Raw genomic sequence first — 14,986 nt, 5'->3', positions numbered from 1 at the left:
TCTGTTTATTTCACCTTGTGAAGACAGGTGATTAACCCAGGCTTTCAAGCATGATTGTATCACAAACTTAAATAAGCCTTACAGTTTAAGGAGACATATGCGGTTATAGCATTTGATCCTCAAAGCCCTCTGAGATAAAAGGTATCAATTTATTACTCTTTTAATATGTAAAACCCAAAGTGGAGAGTTAGGGTTAAGGTCACAACAGCTGGAAGTACTTGGATCACAGAACCCAAACAGCCTCACTCCTAAATCAGTGCTCCACGACCCACAGCTGAGACACTGGCGAAGCCTCTCACACACTCCAGGTCACATTTTATTTACTGCCTTTAAGCGAGGTGCTCATGAGGAAGTGAGTACAAATGCTTTCATGTTCTCAAATGCACGCTTCTTGAAGGCAAGGATGTCTGTCTCGGCGCTTCGAGGCCTTTCCCAGCATTGTGGAGAGTGAGGGGCACTGGGTTTGGGAGTCAGGAGGTCCCGATCCGGATCCAGGGGCCTTCATTCCTCCTTCCTCCACACCTGGAATGCCCGTCAAGGCCTGTCTGTAAAAGGTGCGATACTGATCGCATTCCAAGGCCCAGAGCAGAAAGCTTCATGGCTGTCACCAACGAAAGCTCCGCCTCACTCTGCCTCCTCCTCTTAGGCGACCGCTCAAAACCTGTCGAGTTTTACATGTGTGGTCGACAGGACACATCACCCTGCCCGTGTTACACTGAAAAACAAAAACCACCACCACAACCCTGGGAGTTCACGTGTCCACGTGCCCGGGACACCGAGAAGCCAAAATTAAGTCACAATCTTCTGACGCCGCGTTCTTTCCAATACATGGTTCGACTTCTTCCAACCTCTTCCACTGGCCCCTCTCGCTTCTGTGGCTGCCTGAGCCTCAGCGGTGCCCCCGGCCCCCAAGAGCCCCGTTATGAATGGGCGGCCAGCTGAAGAGGGGCCGCGCACACCCTGGAGGGGGAGGAACGTGGACCGCGGCGCTTCGTTTGGCTTGGCAGAAAACCACCCCATGATAAACGAGGTCTCCAAAAGGCAGCTTACAACGGCAACTACAAAACCAGCCCGTGGACGAGCCTCCACATCACAGCCTTTCGCTGGTGGGACACGGTGGTTCCCCGAACTTCACACACTCGGCTCGCTCCCTAAGGCAAACTCCGGGGCGAGGACGAGGCTTCTACCCAACGGTGAATTCCCTCCCCCCACTTCCCACCCCAAAAGTTTGCTCCCTAAGCCGCCGGCCTCAGAGACAAGGCTCCCCAGAAGTTGTGAGGGTGTGGAGGGGCTCCGCGCTCCGCACGGCGGCCCCCGGCGCCCCGAGGGTGGGAGCCGCGCTCGCTCCGCCGGAGGAGGCGGCGGCGTCCGGAGGAAGCACAGGCCGGAACCCGCGCCCCCCGCCCGGCGGCGGCGGCGGCGGCGGCCCCTACCTGAGCGAGGAGGCCGCCCCACGCGACCCGCGCCGCCTCCCTGCGCCTCCGCCTCGCCAGCCTCTCCCGCCCGCGCGGCTGCCGCTCCCCGCTCCCAGTCGGCGCCCCCGCCGGCCCGAACGCTCACCCAGCGTCGCCCCGCCAGGCCGGGGTCCGGGGACTGGAGGCGGCGGCTGCGGCGGCGGAGGAGGGACTCGGCCCGGAGCCCCGCCCACCACTTCCGGATCAGGTTGCTCACACATCAATCCCGGCAGCCACCGCGGCGCCGCCGCCACCACCCACAGCGCGCGTGCGTCCTAGCGTGCTCCGCTGGGGGTCCCGCGGGAGGATAATCAGCCAGCCGTAGCGTTCTGGGTCTCCATGGCAACGGGAGGGGATGGCTGGGGCGGGGAGGAGAAAGGGCTCGGGTGCGAGGCCAGCGGCGGCCGCCACGATGGAAATCTTTCCTTGGCAGAAATGTAGAGCTACCAGATCTGCTTTGGAGCCTGTTTAACGCAAGTGGCAACGTGATTTTTCAAGTGACTGTCTACCAGGTTTTTGTGACTTGACATCAAATGCCTGTTACCAGCACCTAAACTTCAGAGAACATTGCTCCAGCTCTTTCTGCTGCAAGTGAGGAAACTAGAGGACTAGGGGAGCCAAGTGGCTTGCTTAGGACTGGAAAGGCCAATCCTGGAGTGAAGCCCTTTCTGAATTCTCAGCCACCACACCTGTGAGCTCCCTCAGAAAAAGATTTCGAATTCAGTTGCAACATAAATGGGTAGAAATAAAGCGAGGAGAAAGACTGGCCTTGGCCACAGCCTGCAATGCACAGTATGGGAGTGTGTCCCAGTTCTGTGGCTGTCCTCTCCTCACTTATAACCCAAAGCCGCAGAGAGCCTGTGCTCAACTACTCTGTAACTGTCGTTTAATTACTCCTCAACCTGTGTTGGTTTTTTCATCAGGAATAATTGTACTACCACAATTGCATTAGACTGTTGTGGAGATTAAATGAGATAATACATAATTTTTTATTCAAGTTTTGGAAACAAAACCAAAAGATTGTGTGGCTTTTTAAAATTGGTTTAACTCTAGAAGATTTTTGTAACAAACCCACTTGATGTTCATCTGACACTCTCAGGAAATTTAACTTCGAATAACAATTTAGTAGGGCTGAGGTTTTACAACTCAGTAATTCCAGATATTAACTGGTAAAAACCTGATGAGGTGTAATGGGGAGAAAGAACCAACATCAAATACAGAAAATAGTCCCAAAGGTTAAAAAATCAAGAAACATGAGCCAGCATTGTATCAATTTTCAGTTGATCATTCTCCAATGACTATATAAAATTCCAGTTCCTCATACTCTTGTAGAATCAGTTCTATCGTTCTGCTGGCTACCTTACCAAGAGTGAGAGACCTAATATACATAGTAACAATGGGTAGACCATATGATCATAAAACTGACCTGCATAAGAAACCAAGCCACAACCTTTGCAGCCATAAGCTCAGAATAGTCAGGATTTGTTCCATATGATCATAAAACTGACCTGCATAAGAAACCAAGCCACAACCTTTGCAGCCATAAGCTCAGAATAGTCAGGATTTGTTCAAAGGCAGCCAACTTCCTTATTTTAGGCACACATATACCCACTCCAACACACGCACCAGGACTAATAAGAGAAAACCAAGTATGCTCCCCAAAGCAATCACAGATATGCCCCACTTCTAGTTACTTCACCTCCAGCTCCCCTTGCCAACAACCTTTAATCACAGCATCCCAGGATTTTCTTACTGTGTTTCTGGTTTTTTTTTTTCACTTCACAGGTGTTGCATATTTTACATATTGAAGCCAAGACTCACCACCAGCAAAAAGATTACAACTCACTTTATTGGCAAACTCACTTTACGCTAGTGGTCTGAAACAGGAACCACAATGTCTCCAAAGGTACACTAGTACTTGTAAAGCTTCCCCTCTTTCTGATTGCCTTTGAGTCTCTGCCAACGTGATGGTGGCTGACTTAGCAAGCTCCGTAGTTTCTGTTCTCATTTAAGTGTTTTTCATTTTAAGCCCACTTGTGTGAAATAAAACTCTGACACATGCTCATTGTCTAGTCACGTGAGAATGGAGCCTAGCAATTAGAGAATAATGCTTTTAACTAGATCTACATATGGAAAGCACTCATTGAACTATTAAAAAATAGACTGAGAAACATCAACATTTTGAAGTTTATTTGCATTAAAATAGATTAAAGTCAGGCAGGCCTGAACCAAAAAAGATTAAGAGCACTCCACCAACCAGAGCTCAGGGAAAGGTGTTTATAGCTAAGACTAGCAAATCAAAGAAAGTATTTGATTGGCTATAGTTCAAGCCATTGCCTTATTAGGACAGCCTACTTGGTAGGTAGTGATTAGTTCTTAAATTTCATTTTCTCAAATTCAAATGTATTAACTCTGGCTTAGGTTTCAGTTTGCTTATGTAAGCTACCAGGTAAGCTACTAGGCATTAGAGTCACCACCGTCGAATGGCCTCCTTGCCTAAGTACTTTAACCAAATGCTCACATTATTCCTTTACTTCTTTTTAAAAATACATGGTTTTTATTTCAAAGAGAGAAAGAGAGAAAAAGAAACATCAACGATGAGAGAGAATCAGCTATCAGCTGCCTCCTGCACCTCCCGAACCCCCACTGGGGATTGAGCCTCTAACCCAAGCATGTGCCCTAACCAGGAATTGAACAGAGACCTCCTGGTTCATGGGTCAATGCTCAATCATTGAGCCACATAATCTGGGTTCCTTTATTTCTTTTCTTTTTTCTCTCTCTTTTTTTTTTTTAATGTTTATATTGATTTGAGAGAGAGGAAGAGGGAGAGAGAGAGAGAGAAACATTGATGGGTTGCCTCCTGCACACCAGCATTAAGGACTGAGCCAGAAATCCTGGCATATGCCCTGATCAGGAATCGAACCAGCAACCTTTCAGCGCACAGGGTGGCTCTCAACCAACTGAGCCACACTGGCCAGGGCAATTATTCCTTTATTTCAATGTCTTGTCTCATCTCAGCTAGTTGACACAGATTTTGGACAGTTAAGCCTTCTAATGGCAATATTAGAGTGTTATTTATAATGCAAACTCCCAAATCTCATTTACCCAAATATTAGCTATTATTTTCATTGCCCAACTTGAAACCCCCCCTAATCAGCCCTAATTAGCTTGATTTCAGAAAATTCAAGATTTGGGGTTAAATTCATATTTTCATTCTGCCTTCACATCCTTGTTACACAATAGAGACACCATATGAGGCAACCTCTAACCAGAGATTAGGGAAGTGATAGGGAAATATCCCACTCTAAGTGTGGGACATAACTATTTATAAATTTTATAGGGACATGGCTATTTGTGTAATATCCACAAAGTCTCAACCTCTGATGCTTTAATAAACCTTTATTATAATTAAAACCACCTACATGTTGGCATCCTCGGTATTTCAGAGCAGAAGGTGTGGCTAGTGTCAATTTATAATATATGAAGAATGATTCAAGCTACTAATGCAATGCAATTATGTCTTATCTCATGAATGTTTATAACATCCGAATACTTTTTGGTAGGAAGTGTGGTGGCTTCTTTAGGGAAATACAATTTGTGTATTTTATAAAACATTATTCTGTCCTGATCCATCCAAAACACCCAACCCAAAGAACACAACTCAATATAACCATCGGATTAATTCTAATACAGTGGCTTTTTTTACTATTTTATTGTGATAAAATATATGTAACAAAAGAATCTAAAACTTACCATTTTAAAGTGTACAACTTGGTGGCATTAATTACATTCACATTATGCAACCATCACTACTTCCAAGATTTTTCATCACCCCAAATAGAATTCTGTACCCATTAAGCAATAAATCTTCATTCCCTCCTCCCCAGGTAACTTTTTTTAAAAATATATTTTATTGATTTTTTACAGAGAGGAAGAGAGAGGGATAGAGAGTTAGAAACATTGATGAGAGAGAATCATCGACCAGCTGCCTCTGGCACACTCCCTACTGAGGATGTGCCTGCAACCAAGGTACAAGCCCTTGACTGGAATCGAGCCTTGGACCTTTCAGTCCACAGGCCAACGCTCTATCCACTGAGCCAAACCGGTTTGGGCCCCAGGTAACTTTTAATCTATTTTCTAGCTCTATGAATTTGCCTTTGTTCTAGATATTTTATGTAAGTGGAATAAACATTTTAAAATTTGTCTTTTTGTGTCTGGTTTATTTCGCTTGATGTAGTTTTCTAGATTCATCCATGTTGTAGCATGTATCAGAACTTCATTTTTTATGTGGTGGCTTAATTTTGTGTTTTAATTTCTTACATTATATAATTGTTTGGAAGAGGAGAACTGAAGTAAATAAATTTACTTCATTCTGCCATCAAATAACTACTGCCTTTCAACTCCCCTCACCTGGCAATCTATCTCAACTAACCAGACACAAATTCTCAAAATAGCCAACGAAGCAAGTTAACCCACATCTACAATCAAGTGCTAAAGGATGTACTTTGCTCATCCTCTGTCCTGGATTTCTCTAGCATTAAAGATCTCTCCTCCCTTGAGGCTTTTCCTACCTCCAACAGCTTTTCATCCACATCCAAGTCAGATTCGTGGAAAGGGAAGTTTGAAGACCCGAAAATCATGCCTACTCATTTTCCAAACACGTAAAGGATCAAAATGTTGGCTCTTTTGAATTATAAATATTGGTGTGAAAAACCATTCACACACCTTTGCTCTCTTGCAGACAACAAAACATTCTGTGCACTTGCATTACTTAAATGTGAGCAGCTGCTATCGTCCTCTATAAAAAGTGGCAAGCCAGCCCTGGCCAGTGTGGCTCAGTTGGTTGGGCACCGTCCCGTGCACCAAAAGGTTGCCGATTTGATTCCTGGTCAGGACACAGGTTGGGTCCCAACTGGGGTGCCCATGAAAGGCAATCAATCAATGTTTATCTCTCACACTGATGTTTCTCCTCTCTCTTTCCCTTCCTCCCTGCCTGCCTTATTCCCTCTAAAATCAATAAAAACATATTTTTAAAAAAAGTGGTAAGCTGTATGCATTCAAGTACATTCTTAATTGTGGTTCATATAGATTTACACTTGGGAAGAGGCTGAAACAAAAACAAAACCAGCTAACAGAGCCGTTAATTAAAAAACGTATTAATTATTGTGAGAAGCAATCAAATGAAAATCAATCTTAGATAACAAAACAAATTTCTAATCATGTAAATACATTTTTTTTTTTTTACTGACATTTTCCACTATCGGGAGATCCTGGATATAATAAAGAAATACATAAAATAGAAACAGTTTAGGTAAATGGGATTATTTGGTTCATTTCAGAAGGCCTACTGGTCCGACTGCCAGCCACACAAGTCTCTGGGTCCTCAGCGAAGCGTGACCAGTTCTTCAGAGGAGGTAGGGTGAATGGCGACCGTGTTGTCAAAGTCGGCCTTTGTGGCTCCCATTTTGACTGCAACCGCAAACCCCTGCAGCATTTCATCACACCCGATTCCTTGCATGTGGATCCCAACCACCTGGGACACAAAAGAGAAAGATGCCTACTATTTAAAAACCTCTAAAAAAATGTACATCTCTATTGACACAGCCTCAACATCCCTCCACAGCCCGCCCCACACAGCCCTCCCTCTGGCTCTCAGCCTCCCTCTCTCCAAGGCACTCACACGTGCTCTCGCCTTTGCACAAACTGTTCACTATCGGGACAATCTTCCCTTTCCTATTTTTAAGGGTTAAAGCCCATTTATTCTTTTTTTAAAAATATATATTTTATTGATTTTTAACAGAGAGGAAGAGAGAGTTAGAAACATTGATGAGCGAGAAAGATCGATCAGCCGCCTCCTGCACACCTCCCATTGGGGATGTGCCCACAACCAAGGTACATGCTCAGGACAGGAATTGAACCTGGGACCTCCCAGTCCTTAGGCCGACGCTCTATCCACTGAGCCAAACCGGTTTCGGCCATTTATTCTTTTTTTTTTAAACAGGCCTTAGTCCTTTTTTTTCTAAAATATATTTTATTGATATTTTACAGAGAGGAAGAGAGAGGGATAGAGAGTTAGAAACATCGATGAGAGAGAATCATCGATCAGCTGCCTCTTGCACACCCCCTACTGGAGATGTGCCAGCAACCAAGGTACATGCCCTTGACTGGAATCGAACCCGGGACCTTTCAGTCCGCAGGCCGATGCTCTATCCACTGAGCCAAACCAGTTTCGGCCATTTATTCTTTAAATAGCTATATTTCTTTCCATACCAAGTTAAACTATCACATGATCTCTCACGACCAATAATTTTCCACCATAGTTCTATCATAACTTCAGTGTTCTATTTTTGTTTGGGGACCAGACGTTGCAGTCCATCTAATCCAGGTGAAGGGGCTCCAATCTGCTCTCGCTCCCCACTCTATCCCTATGGCCAAGCACAAGCATGGCCCTTAGGAGGCACTCAGTCCATAATGTTGGATGTCTGAACAAAGGAGTATACTAGATGTACCAGTTAATAACGCGGATTTTTAAATATAATTAAATATATATATATATATATATATATATATATATATATATATATATATTTAATTTGTAGAAAAGTCCAATAGGCTGACCTAATACCAAAACAAAACCTACTTCAAATATTCTGTTTTAAAAAAAAAACCTGTTCAGCCCGGCCAGCATGGCTCAATGGTTGAATGTTGACTATGAACTAGAACGTCACGGTCAAATTCCTGGTCAAGGCACATGCCCAGGTGCAGTCTTGCTTCCCAGTAGGGAGTGTGCAGGAGCCACCTGATCAATAATGTTTCTTTCTCTTTCTCTCTCTCTCTCTCTCCCCTTCTTTCAACTCTGAAATCAATAAAAATATATTTTAAAAAACCCAACCTGTTCGAATTCAAACCCAAACCACAATAAGATACCACTTCATGTCCACTAGGATGGCTATGATAAAAATGATGATAACCAGTGTTGTCCAGAGTGTGGAGGAATTGGAACCCTCATATATGGCTGAGGGGAATGTAAAATGGCAGCCACTTTGGAAAATAGTTCAGTAGTTCCTCAAAAAGTTAAACCAAAAACAGATAATTTTACTGACTAAACTTCCTCTTCTTCACTGATTGGTTATATTAAGTTTACCCTGCATTAAATTCTTACACTTAACAATATATCTGAGTTTCCTATTTATTCTGGCTTATCGGCCCATGACAGCAAGCCTTTTGTGGTTTTCAACCTTTCCCCTAATGGTGGTGATAGAACCTTCTTTCTAAATAAAACATTATGAAGAACCTCAGTATATGGACAGATAGTTAAAGTGGGTCCACACCAGTTGAATCAAAATGCCCCCATCCCACCAAAATGCTCCCGTCCTTGCCAACCTCAAAGTCACTCATTAGCTTACGGGGTGTTTCCCATACCTTCTCCTCTTTGTTAGCACAAACCATTTTCATCACACATTTTGTTTTCCTTTTGGTAACCGCATGATACATTGGGGTAAAGGTGGTTGAATAGGTCTTCACATTTTCTTTTCCATATTTAGAAACGGCCTCATCTATAATGTACAGAAAAAAAACATTATCAAAAATTACACAATTCCACTGACCTATCAAAGAGAGCAAGAAATACATAACCTCCCTCCAATCATAAAGAAATGCCAAACAAAACCACAATGAGTGATAGTCTACAAAACAAATCTTGATGTCGTGAAAGATAAAAGACGGGAATTTTGTCTCTCGATTAAAGGAGACCAAAGAGGTTGTAAGAACTAAATGCAGAGCGTTATCCTCGACTGAATGCTGGACTTGAGAGAGAAAAATGTTAAAAATGACGTTATTTGAGATAACTGGCTAAATCAGAATAAGGTTTAAATTGAGATAACATTGTATCAATTTAAATGTTCTTGTTGAAAATTGCACTGTACTTCTATAAGGGACAACCTGGTCTTGGAAGATACTAAAGTGTGTGTGTGTGTGTGTGTGTGTGTGTGTAAAGAAATTGTTAAAGTAAAAATGTTAAGGGTATTAAAGAATCCTCTATATTATTTTATCATTTTTCTTTATATTTGTAAGTAGTTCAAAAAAAAAATCAAAGAAGTAGACAGGGTGGTGTGGGGAAAAGGAATTATACTCTGGAGTCAGGGAGGAAACTGGAACTGTGACAAGAGGCTAACTAAAAAGGACTGTAAGTTGGGGGCTGAGAGAGACTTAGGCAGCTGACAGACACCTTTTTTAAAGGTGAGGGCGGAAGGAAGAAAACGGTAAATATCTACCTTCCGTGAGTCCCACTGTGCCAATAGGCGGGTGGCTGAAGACCACCGTGGGGATGTTGTCATAGTCTAACTTGGAATCTCCTTTGCATTCAAAGAGTCTGTGGGCAAGTTTTCGGCCAGCAGCGATGGCAACTGCAAAGATATTTTAAAATCAGTGGTTAGTTTACTGCTCATTTTAACACAGCTATTTGCTTACCTGGCTTAACATGCTAGTTCTGAAAACGCTTTATGCCAATGTTCATTATACTACCCAGTTCAATATAATGGACACATATCAATGCTTTAGTTAGCAATTCCAAACTAGCAGTTTATTATGACAAAAAAGAAAACGCATGTACAGGTTCTCAGTCACTTGGTAGCCACCTATTTAACAAGGCTATTAGTTTTGTGATGTAATACTTATGGAGCAATCTTTATTTGTCTTGAGCATCTTCAGTTCTACTTTATAACCATATTCAGTTCACACTAATATTTTAACATCTACTTTTAAAATTATCTATTTACCAATCTACCTATTTTTTTCATTGATCTTCAGAGAGGGAGGAAGGGAGAGGAATAGAGAGTGGAACATCCATCGACTGCCTCCTACATATGCTCTACTGGGGATCGAACCGGCAACCTGGGCGTGGAACCGACAACCTTTCAGTGCACAGAACAATGTCCAACCAACCCACTGAGCAACACTGGCCAAGGTAGTATTTACTTATTCGGTCATTTATTCATTTATTTATTTTTTAAATATATATTTTATTGATTTTGTACAGAGAAGAAGGGAGAGAGATACAGAGTTAGAAACACCAATGAGAGAGAGTCATCGATCAGCTGCCTCCTCTTGCTCACCCCCTACTGGGGATGTGCCCGCAACCAAGGCACGTGCCCTTGACCGGAATCGAACCTGGGACCCTTCAGTCCCCAAGCCGACGCTCTATATATTGAGCCAAACCGGTTTCGGCCATTTATTTATTTATGTAAAAGTTTATTCTCCTTAGCCTGTTTTTATTCATAATAGTCTTTTAGAACAAATGCCTGAGTTCAGTAAAAGCATCAGTTATTAATTTTATTGATTTCAAATTGACAAGTTTCCTCCCTCCCCCAAAATAAGGTATCAGTAGGATAGATGAGAAATTTCTTCACTTTGACATAATTTTCAACAGTTAGATTATGTTTTAAAGTTTTGAAGCTCAGCCTGTTATTTTGCTTTTGAGAGAACTTCTAAAGACGTCAAGCCAAAGCGGGTTTGGCTCAGTGGTAGAGCGTCGGTCTGCAAACTGAAAGGTTCCAGGTTCAATTCTGGTCAAGGGCATGTACCTTGGTTGCGGGCACATCCCCGGTGGGGGGTGTGCAGGAGGCAGCTGGTCGATGTTTCTCTCTCCTTTCTCTCTCCCTTTCTGTTAAAAATCAATAAAATATATTAAAAATAAATAAATAAATAAATAAATAAATAAATAAAGACGCCAAAAGTTTTGGGTGTGTACCTGGGGCCATTTCCGTTCTGAGGTAAGACCCAGGGCCATTTTGGAATGGCTGGTGAGGTCCCAGAGGGGGATGGAGTGAAAGCGGATGGAGTGGTGCTAATACCCTGAAGTGGGACAGAGAGCTTGAAAAGGTGCCAGTTAGCTCAGGAAGTAGGTTGCGGTACAGATTCTGAGGATGGGATCAGTCTTGGTTGTATCAAGACTAAATAGTCATATAAGAATGCCACCCTAAATTACTTCTTCCCACATCCACTTCTTTCCACTGTCAACCACACACAACCCAGATTCTAACTTTCAGCATTTTTCAGGGGATGACTGTTATCATCAATATAAAAATGTCAGTCTTCACCAAGCATTTTTGTTTATTTAAAATATATTTTTATTGATTTTAGAGAGGAAGGGAGAAGGAGAGAAAAATAGAAACATCAATGATGACATTTGATTGGCTGCCTCCAGCACACCTCACACTGGGGATCAAGCCCGCAACCCAGGCATGTGCTGTGACCGGGAATAGAACCATGACCTCCTGGTTCATAGGTCGATACTCAACCACTGAGCCATGCTGGCTGGGCTTCGCTAAGCATTTTTATTTATTTATTTTTATTTATTAATTGATTTTTTAATTGATTTTTTATAGAGAGGAAGGGAGAGGGATAGAGAGCCAGAAACATCGATGAGAGAGAAACATCCATCAGCTGCCTCCTGCACAACCCCTACTGGAGATGTGCCCGCACCCAAGGTACATGCCCTTGACCGGAATCGAACCTGGGACCCTTCAGTCCACAGGCTGACGCTCTATCCACTGAGCCAAACCAGTTAGGGCTCACTAAGCATTTTTAAACCAAAAATGAGCATCATTCATAAAATGTCAGGGATCCAAACAACATCTATTCCAATACATTGTTTTAAAATCATTTTGATGATATAACATGTCATCCTTTGGCTTTGCTTAAGCTGATTTGACTGTGAACTGCTAAACTGTTTTATACAAGACACAGAGCCTCCCTTCCCCAAGGAAAGAAGCCACGTTACCTGGAGTAAGAAGAGCCTTTCCACACACATCCCCAACTGCGTAGATGCCTTTGACACTAGTGTTCTGGAATTCATCCACGATGATGTGACCTTTGTCGTCAGTCTGAATCCCCTACAATTGTGAACGCACATCATATAAATATTTGATCTATTTACAAAGAAAAGGCAGATCAAATCTCGGATCCACCTCATTTTAGGCACCTCTTCAGCCTGAATCTCTGAGAACCACAAGATGGAAAACATCTTTGCAAACTAGAGTGCTTTGTATCTTTTGCTTAATTTAAAAAGGAAATATTTTATCCAATTTTGAGGTAGTTTAACAGGATTTGACTTTGCAATGAACAACTCAACTGGCTAGGTAAAATAAAAAGGAATCATTCAACTAGCAGACGTGCTTCTCGCTATTCCGTTAGGACAGTGCTTTCCAACTTTCCCCACTCAGCACTCCTCCTGAAGGGTACCAGCTCGCACCTCAGAGGGACTCAGCCCAAAGCCATCATCAAAAGCAGATGTTTGAAGCTTACCATTTTATCTTTAAAAATCCAAGCAAATTTTGTGTTCTGCTCTTCCTTTTAACCAATCCCCTATCCCATATATTGAGTTATATTTTTGCTCCAAGATGTGTCATGGTTGTCTTGTGGCTTTCTAGACCCCAGGTGTACATACTCCCATGTGAAAAATAGAACAGAAGTAGGAGTAGGTAGCTCAGTGGTTAAGAGTGTATTGCCTCTGAAGCCACATAGAGCTGAGTTCAAATCTGGCTATGAGACCTTGTATAACCATCTTATGAACACATATTTGAACTTCTAGTACAAATGCTGCATTAACCCAGACACTGTGAAAACAGTGGTAACACAGACATTCTCCTGGCTCCACGGAGTTACAGCCACAAATTATTTTATTAACTCTGTGCTCCTGGTTTCCCCATCCTTACACCTCCAAGAGCTGGCGCCAATATTAAAGTAGGTTAGTAACATGTGGACAAGACCTACACATAGGAATCATTCCATCTGCGTTACAAATATAGATTGTAACACTGAATGGGATTAAAGACTTAGCCTTTTTTTTCTTTTTTTCTTAACTAAGCAAATATAGTTGAAAACTGGACCTGCCAATGCCTATAGCTGTACAAAGGCAAATATCACTAGAAGGGAAAAAGGCTGAGTGACCAGTCTTGTTATATGAAAATAGTTTTACTACATTTCACTAAACAATAAGATTAAAAATAAGTAAAACATCTTACTTTAATCTTATTGTTATTTTTATACCTTTTATAGAAATGAAAAAGGAATCTATATTATAACAGATATTAATATTAGAAGATAAAATATAAGTATTATTTAGTTCTCCAGAGGCTCCATCAAATGTATAAACTTCATGTCGAGACCGGTTTGGCTCAATGGATAGAGTGTCGGCTTGGGGTCTGAAGGGTCCCGGGTTCGATTCCGGTCAGGGGCATGTACCTTGGTTGCGGGCATATCCCTAGTAGGGGGTGTGCAAGAGGCAGCTGATCGATGACTCTCTCTCATCGGTGTTTCTAGCTCTCTCTCTCTCTCCCTTCTTCTCTATACAAAATCAATAAAATAAAAAAAAATTAAAAAAAATTAAATGTATAAACTTCAAACACGTAAAATATATATTATTACTAGAAGAGTAGTAGAGCATCTCAAAAAAAAAATCACCACCACCAACAACAACAGCTGGCTAACATTTATCGAGTTTGATACTATAAGCCGGAATCTCAGCTAATTACTTGGCAGGCACTTTCTAATTTATTCTTTTCATCAACTCAATGAGGCAAGCACTGTTATTATTCCCACATTTACATGAAGCAATTCAAACGTAAGAGTGATTATGTTGTTTGTTTGTTTAATAAGGCCATCAACTGGCAAGTAACAGAACTAAGGTTCAAAACTGGGTCAAACTCTGGGACCCATGTCCCACGCTACTCCACCAGACTTTCCTTCAAAATTTTAAAGAGCAAACAAGAAAGCTAATTATAACACCGGTAGATCAGCTTCACATCTGTTTCCATCCCCAAGTGCCACATCGTCCGGACGATTTATACACCCAGCCATCAGGATGAGCGCTGCAGATCAGAAGGAATGATTGCAGGGCTTTAAAGGGACAAGTATCACAGTGAAAAGGAAATCTGTAAGAAAGAGGCCGGGCAGGAAGCTGCTCGACAGTCCAGATGAGAGGTGGCAGGGACCTGATCTAAGGTGATGATAAACCAAAAAGGATAATCTTTAAAGAAGCAACAATGGGGTTTGGGGACAAACTGAATGCAAGGAATAAAGAGGGAAAAATCCAATAGAACCCACCAAAATTTGGGGGGTCTGGGAGAACACGGGGCTCCTTAGAGATCCAAGCATGTTTTGGGCAGATTAAATCGGCTTACCACTTTGTTTAGATTCAGGCCCCTGGAGTTCGGGTCCCGCCCAATGGCCCAGAGGAGGCAGTCAACATCTGGAATGGTGGTCAGGGCGGGCTTCCTACCCGGAACTGAAGTAACCAGGGAGACTTCCAAGCCCAAGGAAGTCTTTTTAACTTCCTTGACCTGTTGGCAAATAAATGTGTTACTTGTAGGGGAGGGAGGAAGGAAAGCAACAAGGAAATAAAAATTCTTCAGTTGCCCCAAATCATCCAGCCAACAGCCAAAAATGTCAGCTCATGACACCCTCCTAATGCTTCTGCTTAAAAACAAAGTATCTAAACATTCCACAATAAAATTTCCTGAAAAATAAGGATG

The 14,986-nt window shown here is 42.5% G+C and overlaps 2 protein-coding genes across 11 annotated transcripts in view; both read right to left on the bottom strand.

Annotated features, from left to right (window-relative positions):
- GTF2E2 (general transcription factor IIE subunit 2) overlaps positions 1 to 1,707 on the bottom strand; it is a 78,575-nt gene extending 76,868 nt beyond the window's left edge. For 8 of the 10 annotated variants that reach the window (XR_006743011.1, XR_006743012.1, XM_045588903.1 and 5 more), the window contains exon 1: positions 1,434 to 1,615. The gene's annotated coding sequence lies outside the window, so the exon portion shown is untranslated. Of the gene's footprint in view, positions 1 to 736; positions 757 to 1,433 lie in introns of those variants that run through there. The other 2 variants (XM_036458283.2, XM_036458285.2) reach the window with 2 other exon arrangements.
- Positions 1,708 to 6,669: 4,962 nt separating this feature from the next.
- The window catches only part of GSR (glutathione-disulfide reductase), a 31,624-nt gene continuing 23,307 nt past the window's right edge, over positions 6,670 to 14,986 (bottom strand). Inside the window, 5 exon segments of the mRNA XM_036458271.2 lie at positions 6,670 to 6,987; positions 8,877 to 9,010; positions 9,728 to 9,859; positions 12,235 to 12,346; positions 14,636 to 14,794. Of these exon segments, the coding sequence (XP_036314164.2) occupies positions 6,838 to 6,987; positions 8,877 to 9,010; positions 9,728 to 9,859; positions 12,235 to 12,346; positions 14,636 to 14,794 (687 nt within the window). The 3' untranslated portion in view covers positions 6,670 to 6,837.

Source organism: Pipistrellus kuhlii, unplaced genomic scaffold, assembly GCF_014108245.1.
Source record: "Pipistrellus kuhlii isolate mPipKuh1 unplaced genomic scaffold, mPipKuh1.p scaffold_m20_p_3, whole genome shotgun sequence".
NCBI classification, from domain to species: Eukaryota; Metazoa; Chordata; class Mammalia; order Chiroptera; family Vespertilionidae; genus Pipistrellus; species Pipistrellus kuhlii.
The sequence above is the reverse complement of the archived record's forward strand: the minus strand, read 5'-3'. Positions and strand labels throughout refer to the sequence as shown.